The 13,619-nt window shown below is 25.2% G+C and overlaps 3 protein-coding genes across 3 annotated transcripts; 2 read left to right on the top strand and 1 right to left on the bottom strand.

Moving 5' to 3' along the window:
- The first annotated feature begins 68 nt into the window (after positions 1–68).
- LOC122511294 (cytochrome c oxidase subunit 5B, mitochondrial-like) lies at positions 69–2,227 on the top strand. Its single transcript, XM_043626445.1, has 3 exons — positions 69–258; positions 432–502; positions 1,751–2,227. The coding sequence occupies exons 1-3, from the start codon at positions 159–161 to the stop codon at positions 1,964–1,966; spliced, it is 387 nt and encodes a 128-aa protein (XP_043482380.1). The 5' UTR covers positions 69–158; the 3' UTR covers positions 1,967–2,227.
- Positions 2,228–2,701: 474 nt separating this feature from the next.
- Positions 2,702–6,252, bottom strand: LOC122511293 (probable peroxisomal membrane protein PEX13). Its single transcript, XM_043626444.1, has 5 exons — positions 5,975–6,252; positions 5,562–5,843; positions 5,222–5,469; positions 4,964–5,149; positions 2,702–3,177 (listed from the first exon to the last, which is right to left on the bottom strand). The coding sequence occupies exons 1-5, from the start codon at positions 6,040–6,042 to the stop codon at positions 2,777–2,779; spliced, it is 1,185 nt and encodes a 394-aa protein (XP_043482379.1). The 5' UTR covers positions 6,043–6,252; the 3' UTR covers positions 2,702–2,776.
- Positions 6,253–6,838: 586 nt separating this feature from the next.
- On the top strand, positions 6,839–13,341 carry LOC122511286 (protein phosphatase 1 regulatory subunit 14B). The gene is made up of 5 exons (XM_043626437.1): positions 6,839–7,084; positions 7,781–7,998; positions 8,134–8,223; positions 8,307–8,348; positions 9,275–13,341. The coding sequence occupies exons 2-5, from the start codon at positions 7,792–7,794 to the stop codon at positions 9,314–9,316; spliced, it is 381 nt and encodes a 126-aa protein (XP_043482372.1). The 5' UTR covers positions 6,839–7,084; positions 7,781–7,791; the 3' UTR covers positions 9,317–13,341.
- The last annotated feature ends 278 nt before the right edge of the window (positions 13,342–13,619 follow it).

Genomic DNA, 13,619 nt, shown 5'->3' with positions numbered 1-13,619 from the left:
AAAGTAATGTAACTTAAAAATCAGCCTTAAGATTATAGATGTCGCTGCAGTCGACTTAAAGAATCTATACTTGAATGTCATATCTAGTAAATTTATTGAGTTAATCTTTGAGATTTTAGAGAAAATAGATTTTTCAGATTTAAAAGACCTACATAATAATGGCATCAATTTGCGGTCGGCTTATTTTAAGAAATACACGTCGAGAATTTTCGACTAAAACACCATGTCTTTCTGGCTGGTTCTGGGGACCTAAGTATAGTAAATATTTTTTAATTTAATTTACTTTTAGTCCATCGTCAAAAGGGCTACATGTTACAAGTATTTTGTTTCAGTTTCTTATTACGTAATGAATTTTAATGTTTTTTCATTATTTTACAAAATATTTATCTATGGTGTTTCAATTTATTAATTGCACATATATTTTTCTTTAGTGCCTGATCCTGTTGAACACGCCCAGGGATTGGAAAAGAAAGAATTGCTGGCCCATTTATCCGGCAACGATGTGAGTTTTTTGGAGTAAAAAAAATATTTCGTACAATTGATAACTTTCTTATTATTTTAAGAAAAAGATAAAAAAAAAACATTTTCGTTTTATTTTTGTTTTTACTAAATTCTTTTCTGGTAATACTTTATTGATTATTTTTCTGAATGATTTGCAGTACAATATTTTCTGAAAATAACAAAAGTCAGGCCTTGGATATTTTGACTTTTTCGACTTTTTTTACTATTTTCCAAAAATGCGACTTTTTTCAACTTATTTTAAAAAATTGCGACTTTTTCGACTTTTCTTCCAAATATTGCAACAAAATACCCCATTTTTAGTATATAAATACAAATTATTTTAATTTTTCTAATGTGAAAAATAAATATAGACAAATCTTTCAAAAATTATTATTGAATAATTTTTCTAATTAAATTTTCAAAATATACAATTAAAGAGATTTAAAATAATTAAAATTTTGTAAAATTTAATTGAAAACAATTGATTTTTTCAAGTATTATTATTATTATTACAATTTTTTAAAATGAACTTTTGAAGAAATTTAATTGCAAATTTTGTGAAAAAAATGAAATGAAAAATCTTCAAGTTTAAATTTATGAAAATGAAAATTAATGAATACTAGCTTCTAAAAAATAACATTAACATTGTTTTTAAAAAAATAATTCTTAGAATTGTTTTATCATAATTTTTTAAGATTTACTTGTCTACGAACAAAGTAAATTAAATTTTGTTATATTCACTTCTTTAGATTCTTATTAAAAGTTCGGAAAAATCATGTTTTTATTTATAATTAAAATTCTTCAAAAATTTGATTATTTATTTTTCAAATATTCAATTAATTTTTAAAGATTTTGTAAAATTTCAATTATCTTTAAATGATTTTACCAAAATTCAATTGTTTTAAAAAGATTTGATCAAATTTCAATTATTTTTAAAAGATTTTACCAAAATTCAATTTATTGTTTGGAAATTTTTTAATTGTATAATATACCTATGATTGAAAGACATCTTTAAAAATATTTTTTAAAAATTAATTTTAAGAGTTTCTTTTTTTCATTTTTTAAAAAATTTTATACCTTAATAACTTTAAAAAAACATGGACAATAATTACAGTTACAAGATAAAATTTTTAGTTGCAACACTGAATGTGTTTTGTGTCTTAAAGTCGATCTAAAGCCTGAAAAGTAACTACATTATATTATAATGTTAGTTTTTAAATTCTATGTTAATTATTATGTATTATTTCAGGATCCTTTCATGTCGAAAGCCCTAATAAGACACGATAATTCTAAGGATCGTCCAATTATGGTTCCAAGTGCTTTTGATAGTCGTATGATCGGATGTATTTGTGAAGAAGATCAAACTTACATTTGTTGGATGTGGTTGCATGCAGGAAATCCAAGACGTTGTGAATGTGGACATTGGTTTAAATTACAAAAGAAAACACCAATTACAGCTGATTAAAATTGATAAGATAGTAGATCGCTTAAAAATTCATCTTGAATTTAGTTCAACTTTATTTACGTATTCAAATCAAAAAATATTAATAAGTCAATAAGTCCTGATGTGAATGTAGTAAGTAAAGTTAAACTTTATTTTTGAATCAAGTTGCATTATCTTTATTCCAACCGTACGGTTGAAAAAACAAAGAAAATAAAGTTACTCATCGTTAATAGTAATGTATATAATTTTTCCTATAAATAAAACCAATCGAAGGATAATTTAGATATTAGTTGTATTTTTTTATTTTGTATTCATTACATATTTGTTTGTTTTGTTATAAGTACTTATTTTACAAAAAGGTACAAATTCGGTTTTATCTATTTAGAAACGAGGCACGTTTTTAAAGTAATTAAATAAAATTAAAAACTTAACCTCAGTTTATTTTATGAGTACATTACATTGATTATAGTTTTACGATTACTTGTGATCCTTGTAATTTATAGGAATGTACTGAATATTACAGAAAATTTAAAAATGACACGTGTCTGAAAATATCTGAAATACGGTTTAGTTAGGAATTTTCAATATCTAGCTACCAAATTACAGTAAAAAAGCTATTTTCTTACAACTTCGGAAAAAAATTCTCTTTAATTTTTTTTAAACCCAAAATATAATAATAAATTATAAAATACATAAATTAAATCAATTTCACAGATTCGGGATAAAATACCATCAGTCGTTCTTTTTTTCTTTAAAGCTTTTGTTGGCCTATTCGTTCTTCAGTAATCTAAACATTGGTGTATTTACAAATTCTTTGCCATTTAATTATTGTTAGAAAATCTCGTCATTGGTATCTTGACATTCTTTATTACTGGATCTTTCTTTATATGCTTCTTCGAGATTGTACTTAAAATTTGTTTCTTTGGAAGTAACTTTTGAATTTGTCGAATTTTCTTCGGGTATAGATTGATTTATGTTGGAATTTGTTTCTGTTTTCTTTTTCAATTGTCCTACTATCGTTACATACGACGAAGGAATTAAACCGACGTTGATACTGTCAGTTGCCTTCCACCATCCTGGTAAAGCTTTTGGATGTAGAGATTGTGGAGCAAGCCAGAGTTTTTGTCCAGTCTTGAAACTTAATTCATCATTCGATGCAGCGACAAAATCATATAAAGTTGTTGCTATATAAATGGGTTCGTTATATTTTACCCAATCTTTCGGATTATTTTCTGTAAAAGAAATCATCATTGAGTAAATTTTAATTCACTTTTTCCAAACTGGATCGAAATACCAGACTTCGCACTCGATAATTAATTTTTAAAAAGTAGCAAGCAGTAGCTTTCAAACTAAAAAAAGTAGCTATCGAAAAATTAAACTTGACGACTAAAAAAGCTCGTTTTAGACGTTTTAGACACTTCAACGAAATTTTAAAAGTTTCATTCTATATTTTATTTTCTTGACTTTTTTCTAATTTTGATCAAAAATATTTACTTCTTTCTTATCCTACTAATAAATTGAATTCCTGCAACGAATTTTATTAATCATGAAAGAATTTAAATTTTTATAAAAATAATTTAATTCTTGCGAAGAATTTTACAAAAAAAATTTTAACAATTGATTTCTTTCGACTAATTTTATCCAAATTCTAATTTAAATAATTGAATTCTGTTTGGAAATTTTATGAAAATAAATAGTTTTTAAAAATAATCAAATTTTACAAAGAATTCTATTAAAATTTTTGAGAATAATTGAATTATTTTCAAAAAATTTAATTATAAAATTGTATTTAAATTAATTGATTTCTTTCAAACAATTTTATTAAAATATTTGAAAATAATTGAATTCCTGTGAAAAATTCTAATATCTTTTTGTAAATAATTGAATTCTTCCAAAGAATTCTAAAAAAACATTTTTTTAAATAATTGATTTTTTCGAGGAATCGAAATTAAATTTTTAAGAATAATTACATTTTTCGATCAATTCCTGTAAAATTGTATTAAAAATAATTGAAATCCTGCGATGAATTTTATTATTTTTATGCGAAAAAAATTGAATAGTTCGAAAGAATTTTATTAAAATTTTCAAAAATAATTTAATTCTTGAGAAAAATTTTACTATTTTATTAAAATAATAATTGAATTTTTGCGAAAAATTTTATTAAAATGTTTGAAAAGAATTGAAATTTTGTGAAAATTTTTTATTTTTTTTTAATCTTATGTACGAGTTTTATAAACATTGTTTTAAATAATTAATTTTGGAGAAAAATAAATATTATGAAAATTTTATTTTAAATAATTGAATTTTTCGATTAATTAATTTAAAATGATATTAAAAATAATTTAAATTAAGTTTTATTATTTATGAAAATAATTGAATTATTGTTTAGAATTTTATCGAAAATTGTTTTAAAAAATTGGATTTCCATGAAAAATGTTATTAAATTAGTGAAAGTAATTAAATTATTGTGAACGATTGTTGAAAAATTTTGTTAAATAATTGATTTTTTCTAAATTTTTTTGAAAATGCTATTCTAAATTAATTGAATTCCTGTGGAAATTTTATTATTTATGAAAATTATATATCAATTTTATAAATTATAAATTATATATTCTACGATCTTTTTCTACATTCCAAGTAGAATGGTATAATGGTTTTCCAACCGTGGGCTTGATAATTTTGCAAATAAAAAAAAGAATTATTGAATTTTGGGTGAATTTTATCATTTTTTTCAAATAATTGGATTCTTTTGTAAAGTTTTATGAAAATACTGGATATTGAAAATAATTGAATCGTTTTAAAGAATTTGATTATAATTTTTGAGAATAGTTTCTTGATTTCTGGTATTAGCGAATTTAAAGTAGTGGAAATTCTCAAAAGAAAAAATAGAAATAGTAGCTTTTAGTGACTGAAATCTAAAAAAAGTTTCCAAATAGTAGTTTAACGTAAAAAAGTATTAAATAGTAGGTTTTAGTAGATGAGTGCGAAGCCCGAAATACGTAACTATTTTGAATTTACCTTCGATACTTGTACTCTTAACATTATTGACTAATTTATGAACCATATAAGGAGCTGCGACTAGTAAACTTAGGAACATGAAAATTGGCCAAGTAGAAGGACCATTTTGAGAAACGGTCTCATTCATTACTTCGGATACAGTTTGTTGCCAAGCTGATTCACTGCTGGGGTCATGGCCCCTCAAACCTAAATAAAACGAGTTTTGAATTATTTTTCAACTCAATATGAAAACAACTGATAAGGGGTTTGTAAACATACCGAGCAAGTGTCGTGTTTTCCAGTACAACCACTTCAGAATCCTCACTAATGCAAAACTGTTCAAAAACTGTCCAAATATTAATCGTAATCTACCCATGTTTTCAGCAACGCCCAAGATTGCTCTAAAGGAGCTGGTCATCGCAAAAAATGTCGATTCCAACATCATTGTAACGGATGAAAAAGTGTGAACCATAGTCTCTATTGATTGAAAAGCAGGCCTTGTGCTTTCTTCCGCATATTGTACAAACCTTAAAGACAATTGACTCACAATTGATTGTATGACAAAATAAATGACTTACTTTAATAAAATAATTATCATAAGTAATTCTTTTTTAATCACCTGTTTTCAACGTCACCACTGGGTCCTCCAAACTGTCCATTACCGTATGGAGAATATCCATAACTCCCATATCTTCCATTATGCATCCCATAGGATCCATAGCCACCATAACCTCCATATCCACTGTAATTTAAACTACTCCCCATTCCATAATTTCCAAAATAATTGCCTAATCCTGGATAATTATTATAATTTTGATACGATGACACTGACCGGCGGGGAGGTAGAGGCGGTGGAATTGTATTTGGAACACCTGATCCAACAATTTGGGGACCGGAGCCACTACAATTAGTCAATTAATGAAAATTGAAATTATTTTCAATTTTTTTTTTTTTTTTTTTTTTCAATTATTTTCAATTATTTTATTGAGATTAAAAAATAATACAAAAATTATAGTAACAAGAGATAAATACCTTGCTAAAATGGAGGTAGAATTTCTTAAATTATTCGAATTAATTATATTTGGTCGTTGTTGATTCATTTTTTACACACATTAAATTCACAGGATGAAATTGCACAATTTAATTGTTGGAAAACAATTACAGCTGCAATTTAAAACGAACTATTTACTTTTTAAAGCTATTATCTATAACGGTTCAAAGGTCAATTCTGTTTTTTATAATAATTTATGACATTTCTTACGGATATTACTGCAAAAATTTATGAGTAGAACTGTCAAAAATAAAGCAGACGATTTTTCTTTTCTTTTGAAGCTGCACTCTGATTTGTTAACTTTGTGGAATGGAATTAGGTTAAGTTTTTTTTTATGTTTTAAACGAAAGTCTATAAATTTTAATATTAAAATAAAAAAGTATGCACTGAAAAGTAAATTGGATAATTTTCTGCTTGTTTTTCTGTTAATTAAAATGGAAAAATAGAAGTAAATCTGTAAATCCAGTTGTTTAATTATTAATTTGACTGAAGCAGTAGTAATTCGCGCGGCATTTTTAAACATAATTTCTGATTTTGTTATACATTTTTTTAATTTCTTTATTTTTATTTTAAGTTAATTGCCAATTTCTTATAGACATACTTAAAAATGTTAATTAAAATATTCTATCATAAAATAAGTTTCTGTATTTTTTCTCTTTCTCTCTCTCTACATTTTTTTCAAAATAACTTTATACAAAAATATTTAATCTTTTAATTAGTTTAACATTAAATAACGGAAGAAAACAAATTATAATAATTTAGTTTACTGTAAAGTGTAAAATGTGTAAAATTAACATGTATTAACATGATTAACATATTATTATCATTTTTATCTACTTGACGTTTGCGACAGATGGCGCTTTCTGAAAACGAAGCGCTTGTTAATCGAATAGCATTTTTGGATGAAAGACAAAATATTTTTGTGTGCTACTGTTTGTTTGTCGGAAATAGTTTAATTGTTTAACAGTTCACTTAACGATTGAATTGATTGTTGAATAATATTATCAAACAACATTATTAAAGGACTACAGCGAAGGAAGCTTATAAATTTCCTCCGCCTAGCATCGTTTTTGTTCTCCTGAAAATACTTGGTAAGTTTTTTAGAATATCCTGTGTATGTAAGTGCTGTAAAGTCAATTAATTTTTAACTTTTTAAAATAATATTTCTTTAAAATGTACAAAAATCGGTTCATTATATTTGGTCTTGTATTTAAAGAAATTTAATGTTGCCTTGAAAATAATTTATGTCAAATTTGTGTTTTTTATAATTAAAAACCTATTTATATATGAGTACTACATACATATCTCGAGAAATATTCCAAATTTTATTTTTATACACAGATTGCATATATATTCCATTTACGCAATGGATAAAATATTGTTTACGAACAAAATTTTTAGAAAACAAATTTTTACATTCTCATTTTTTTAATAGAAATTGCGTAAATTTTGATGTTGTAATCTTTTATTGTCATTAAAATAGTTTTTATCCATAGTCATCAATAACAAAAGATGTGGTAAAAACTATGACTAAATGAACTTTTTTTATTGTTACGTTTTCTTCTATTTATTCTCCTTCTTTGTTTTTGACACTTTTAAAATTTATTTTCTAGTTGACTTTTAATATCGTTTTTCAAAGTTTAAAAAAATATAATTTTATTTTGAAGAATTGCATTTTTTAATTGATGCGGAATGCGGATTAATTGAATTATAATAATAATTGTTAAAGTCTTAAGAATGCTGAATTAAAAATTAGTTCTTCATACCTGGTTTATGATTCATGTTAGGTATTTCAATAATGGAAGGAGGAGGTGTGTTGACCGCGGAACGTAGTCCTGCCCGCGCTAATTTACATGTTGCTTTTACTGAGAAAGGGGAAGTAAAAGAGCGTCGAGAAAAATTTCTCACGGCAAAGTATGGTTCTCATCAAATGTCTCTTATTAGAAAGAGGTTGGCTGTAGAAATGTGGTTGTTTGATGAGCTTCAAAAACTTTACGAAACTGTGGTAAGAAAAATTTTTTATTAAAATTTGTAGAAGATAATTTTTCACCAATCCAGTGCAATTAAAAATAAAATTATAATTCGTTGCACTTTGTGATGTAAATGGAAATAAAGAAAAGATTTTCTGAAAAATTTACAGAACGACACGGGAAAGAGTCGAGAAGTCGAAGTCGATATTGATGAACTTCTTGATATGGATAGTGATGATCATAGACGAAGTTTTTTACAGGTTTGTTTAATGCTTTCTTATTAATAACTTTGTATACAAAATATTTTTTTATACACGAAATTCAATTAAAAATATTCTTCTAGGAACTTCTTGTTGATGCAAAGAAACCACCTCATGATGTTAAAGTAAGTTTTCTCAATATTTTCAGGCCTCGGATATTATGACATTTTCGACTTTTTTCGACTATTTTACAAAAATGCGAGTTTTTCGACTTTTGTTCCAAATATTGCAACAAAATACCACATTTTTAGTATAAATTGCAAATTATTTCGATTTTGTGAAATTATTGAATTCTCAAGAAACATCTTCAAGTGTTAAATTTATGAAAATGAAAATTAATGAAAACTAGCTTCTAAAAATAATATTAAATTTTTTTATTATAAATTTCTAAAATTCAATTATTTTCAATATTTTCAAAAATATAATTCCGAAAATTCAAATACATAGGTACATACAAAAAATAATACAAATATTAAAATTTTTCAGACTTTTTTTTAACATTTTCGAGAAAACAATCGTTATGAAAATTTTTAATTAAAATTCTTCAAAAAATTACTTAGTTTTTTTTTAAATTATACAAAAATTCTTTTAAGAAATTCAATTAATTTCGAAAGATTACTAGAATATTTTTAAGAAACTAATTCTTAGAATTGTTTTATTATAATTTTTTAAGATTTACTTATCTACGAACAAAGTAAATTACATTTTTTTTTAAATTTACTTCTTTAGATTCTTATTAAAAGTTCGGAAAAATCATGTTTATTTTTATAATTAAAATTCTTCAAAAATTACAAGATAAAATTTTTAAATTTACTTCTTTAGATTCTTATTAAAAGTTCGGAAAAATCATGTTTATATTTATATAATTAAAATTCTTCAAAAACTACAAGACAAAATTTTTGGTTGCAACACTGAATTAAAGAAACGACTATTCCGACTTTTTTTGTATCTTTAATCGACTAAAGCGACTTTTTTTTTGTCTTAAAGTCAATCCGAGCCCTGTATTTTGAACTTTAATTTCTAATCTGATTTTTTTCGTTTGTAATTTTAGAAATTCATCAACGATTTGTTGGAGAAGGCAAAAACTCTGTGAGGAGTTGACATTGACTACGGGGTGTATCTTTATAACGAATTTCAAAATTTACGCATGTTCCAAATGCCAAGGCCTTTCAAACAAGTTTCGGATTTCTACTTAAAAAAAAAAGAATGGACCTTCTGGAAGTCAGTAATCCTTAATTTTAATTTTAATCTTAATCCGAAATATGAATATCAGTATATAATTTGACAAAGTTTGTATTGAATTGTTTCATATTGAAAACAAAGGTCAGTACTTGTGGTGAACCATCGAAATATTTAGTGATGATTTTTAGATATAATTTTTGTGCGCATCGCACAATACACACCGCAGCTACTAGTAGAGAAAAACTGCCTAATCGCTGAACTTGAAAAGTGAATTTTTGTAGAATAGTAGACTGTCATTTAGGGAGAAATTAAGGCCAGTAACCCCAAGAAACGATTTTGTTTTCACTTTGGAAAAAAGATCGCCTTTCGTCTAACAAATATAAAATGTGTACTTGAGATTAAATACTATTTATGTAATTATTCTCGACACATTCTTGCCAATTCGTTATAATAGAAGGTACAAAAGTCATGACGAACAAAAGAAGTTAGTTTTAATTCGTACACTATCATATTAAGTGTTCTCTTAGGTACGTTAATGAATCAAAACTAGTTTTTGACAAGTAAATTTAATTTACTTTAGTGGCACTTTAGTTTTTTTATTCATTATTCTCAAGACAGTCGTTCTATTTTATTTTAGTAAACACCGTCATCGAATATTAGTTACTTCCAGATTCTTAGATAATTCAGTGCGAATGAAGTGCCAAATAGCTCATATTTATCGTGCAACAAAACACCAGATTTTTAGACTGTCTCATCAAAAAAAAAGAATTTTATTACTAGATTCTTAGAATTGTCATTATCTTATATCATTTTCATATCATCCAAATATGTAAATTTATATGGTGTTGAAATTTTAAACCGTCGCCGCATTCCCGAAGAAAAGATCTCAAAGGTTTTGAACCGATTTTTTTTATGGTACTTAAATTTTACTAAAATTGGTACTAACCGAAAATCGATTATATTTCATGAAAGTAATTTTAGCAAGATTGTCATGAAACGTAAGACTTTTAAAGCCGTCCGATTTTCAAATACTCAACATTTTTCTTTCTTTATAAATTTTCTTTAAATTTCTTTAATTATTCTCGTTCGAATTAAGATTTAAGGAACTTTGTTTTTAAAGTGATTGCATTTGAATGATTCTCTGATAGTAGTTTTATTTTTGAGATTGCAATAGTTGTCCTTAAAGCCTTTGTAGATCTTTATTTTCTAGATGAAAGAAGTCATTCCTGAAATTAAATCACATATCTTGATTACAGCACACCATATCTGGGTCTTGAGAAAAAAAATAAAAAAATAGATTAGGTGACTCGTTGTATTTCGGCTTCGGTAGCTAAGAAAATTTCTGGTGCTGTTCCCTTTTATTAGGAACACAGCTGAATCAAGTGTTCGAATATCTTTATACTATTTGTTGATAGTTTTCATTAGTTTATTACAGATTGAATGTTTTAAAAATTCTATTTAAGCCCCTTGTTAATTGCAATTTTTAGGAGACAGTGTTTTATGATCTCTTTAAGAGAGTAATTTTTTCTTTTATTTTGGGAAATGATCCTGATTGAACCCAGTAGTGACCTAGTTCATTTTTCTTCGTATTAGGTAAGAAATAATTAATCTCGAATCAGCGTGAGCTTTGAAATTTTTTATTTAAACAGCTTTGCATTTTAAAAAGGCATTAAATACGTTTTTTGTCATTAGATGTGTGTGCGTGTGTCTTTTCTTTTTAGAAAATTAATTTTCTATTGACTTTTATCTCTTAAAAATTAGAAAGTAACATAAATTCATGTAATGAATCAAAATGTCGTTAAAATTTTGCACAGCTTATCCAAAGTAACATTTAATTGTTATAAATTTAATCAAAGTGTTACACTAAATTATTTAGTCATCTTTTAAATTACAAAGTCTAAAGATTTTGTAATCTGTTTTAAAAAGTTAAGAGAATTTTAGTGTTATGAAAAAAGAAGGTTTTTAACGAACAAAAACAATGGAACAATCCAAAGAACATTTTTATATTTTAGAAAAATCCAAACACGCTTCCTTTTCTATAAGATGTATTTTTATTTCTTGCATGAACTCCATGCATTTTTTTGCATTTATTATTTTATATAATGTTAGGTATAGGAAATTGACAAAATTGAAATTTTACAATTAGATGAAAAATTGTCAACAACGATTAGAAAAATTTATAGAATATGGTGCTGTTTTCTTTGTCATTTTCCTATTTCAACGACTGTGCATTTATATTATAATATTTAACTTAAATTATGTTTGGGCATTATTATATGTATACACTCTATATAGTAGAATTTTTAACAGTATATTAATGAGCAAGAATTTACCCAAAAAAATATTCCATTAAAGAAAATGACTTTGCATTGAAATTATTTTTCCAAAAATTAATTTCAATCTGCCTAATTATGTCAATATTGCAAAAATTAAATTTTATGGTAATATTCTTTGCTGCGTTCTACGAACATAATTTAAAAAAAAAATTTTTTCTCTTGTGTAGAAATTTAAAAATGTACACAAAGACTTGAAAAACAATCGATATTTACAGACTATTTAATTTTGAAAATATTTTCATACTTTGTACACAGCTTTTTAAACTAAGCGACACGTTAATTGCCATTTTAAACAATTTTAAAAAAACAATGCAAAATTTAACCGCCGAGAACTGTTTTTCTTGCTATTTCCATTATTGAATTAAGAAATTTTAGAATTAAAATTAACGTAGAAGTAAAATTCTTTAACTGTGAAATTTAAAGACTTGCTTAAAAAATATTTTACATTACAGAAAGAAAAAAAATAGAAAACAAAAGACATTTGATATTAACACACGGAGCTGCTCAATTATAGATTAAGAATAAAATTATAGAAATAAGAAATAATTCTTGGCAGTTAACGTGTATTAATCTCATATTTAATCGTTGCTCAAAAAAAAAAATAAATAAACCGATACGAAATAAAAATAATTTTGTGAAAATGAAATTGTCACCGTGTTTCTGTGTTTACAAATTAATAATATTTTTTAATTGTAAGCTCAGGGAAATTCAGCCTGATGTACTTTCTTTTGCAAGGAAACAATTTCCGCTTTTATTATATATATACTTCCCGACTGGTTGTGTGGTAAAATATAATTTTTCATGTAACAATCATCGCCTGGCACACTATATCTTGAAAATTATGGGAAAAAGAGCACATAAGTTTCATCAGCTTCATTTATACACTCATGCCTTAAAAATATCGCATACATTATAAATATCTAATCGAAAATAGTGAGTTCAAAAAAAGTGAATAACTGCAATACTTTAGAATTTTTCAGAAAATTCTATAATAATATAATATTTACGAATAATCGACGAGGACTTGAATTTTTGTTTCTCGAGCAAATAAAGATAATATTTCGCACAAAAAAGGCTCGACACTTCCCTCGTTGATTTTCTAATTAGATTTACAACAAATATGATTGTGCTGTGATATAAAAAATCCGAGTCTTTTGGCGATTACTTATATGAGTTCATGAAAAAAGCTAAAATATTGCATAAAATTAAAAATAAATAATACTAATAAGTGTACTAAAAAGTTGATAAAAAAAAGTAGAATGTAAAGTAAAACATTGCAAACGTATATTTACTTTGATAGGCAGTATGACTAGTGGTGAACAAGTCGTATTTTCTGATTTTTATACATGTGTGTATGCCTGTGAAATATATTTAAAAAAATTTTCGAATGAATAGTACGGATATATCACGGTAACAAAGTCCATTTTTTATTTCTTGACTGCAAAAAAAGAAAAAAAAACAAAGTTGCTCTTATTTTCACAATTTTATTATTGAACTGAACTCAATTGAGGTGTAATCAACGAAATGTTTATATTATTTCCATTTTATGCGAAATTAATAGTTGCAATATACATATACGAATAAACAAAAGAAACTGAAATTTTATTTTTCCTCATTTTTCCTTGACTTTTTGACAACTATATCGGGGAAAATCTAGTATATTTTTTGTTTTGTACGGCAGTTTATATAATTAAAATAAAATTACCCTTTTCCAATCGGCTACTAAACTTCATCACATATTTATTGCTTTTGAAATTTTAATTATAACAATAACAAGAAGTTTGAATTATTATTAATTATTAATATAATTGTGAGCTGATGTTTACAGTCCTAACTTAAAATGACTAAACACTTTTGGCGGGCGTGGTCTTTAAATTT

The sequence above is a fragment of the Leptopilina heterotoma genome, unplaced genomic scaffold, assembly GCF_015476425.1.
Source record: "Leptopilina heterotoma isolate Lh14 unplaced genomic scaffold, ASM1547642v1 Lhet_81, whole genome shotgun sequence".
In the NCBI taxonomy this organism is placed as follows: domain Eukaryota; kingdom Metazoa; phylum Arthropoda; class Insecta; order Hymenoptera; family Figitidae; genus Leptopilina; species Leptopilina heterotoma.
The sequence above is the reverse complement of the archived record's forward strand: the minus strand, read 5'-3'. Positions and strand labels throughout refer to the sequence as shown.

Excerpts from the sequence above, each read along its gene's own strand:
- LOC122511294 (XM_043626445.1), top strand. The coding sequence starts at position 159 with ATGGCATCAATTTGCGGTCGGCTTATTTTAAGAAATACACGTCGAGAA. Across the intron at positions 259-431 it reads GTTCTGGGGACCTAAGTATA|TGCCTGATCCTGTTGAACAC; the intron begins GTAAATATTTTT and ends ATTTTTCTTTAG. Across the intron at positions 503-1,750 it reads CCCATTTATCCGGCAACGAT|GATCCTTTCATGTCGAAAGC; the intron begins GTGAGTTTTTTG and ends GTATTATTTCAG.
- LOC122511293 (XM_043626444.1), bottom strand. The coding sequence starts at position 6,042 with ATGAATCAACAACGACCAAATATAATTAATTCGAATAATTTAAGAAAT. Across the intron at positions 5,150-5,221 it reads GAAAACACGACACTTGCTCG|GTTTGAGGGGCCATGACCCC; the intron begins GTATGTTTACAA and ends CGTTTTATTTAG. Across the intron at positions 3,178-4,963 it reads TAAGAGTACAAGTATCGAAG|AAAATAATCCGAAAGATTGG; the intron begins GTAAATTCAAAA and ends TTTCTTTTACAG.
- LOC122511286 (XM_043626437.1), top strand. The coding sequence starts at position 7,792 with ATGGAAGGAGGAGGTGTGTTGACCGCGGAACGTAGTCCTGCCCGCGCT. Across the intron at positions 7,999-8,133 it reads AAAAACTTTACGAAACTGTG|AACGACACGGGAAAGAGTCG; the intron begins GTAAGAAAAATT and ends AAAAATTTACAG. Across the intron at positions 8,349-9,274 it reads AACCACCTCATGATGTTAAA|AAATTCATCAACGATTTGTT; the intron begins GTAAGTTTTCTC and ends TTGTAATTTTAG.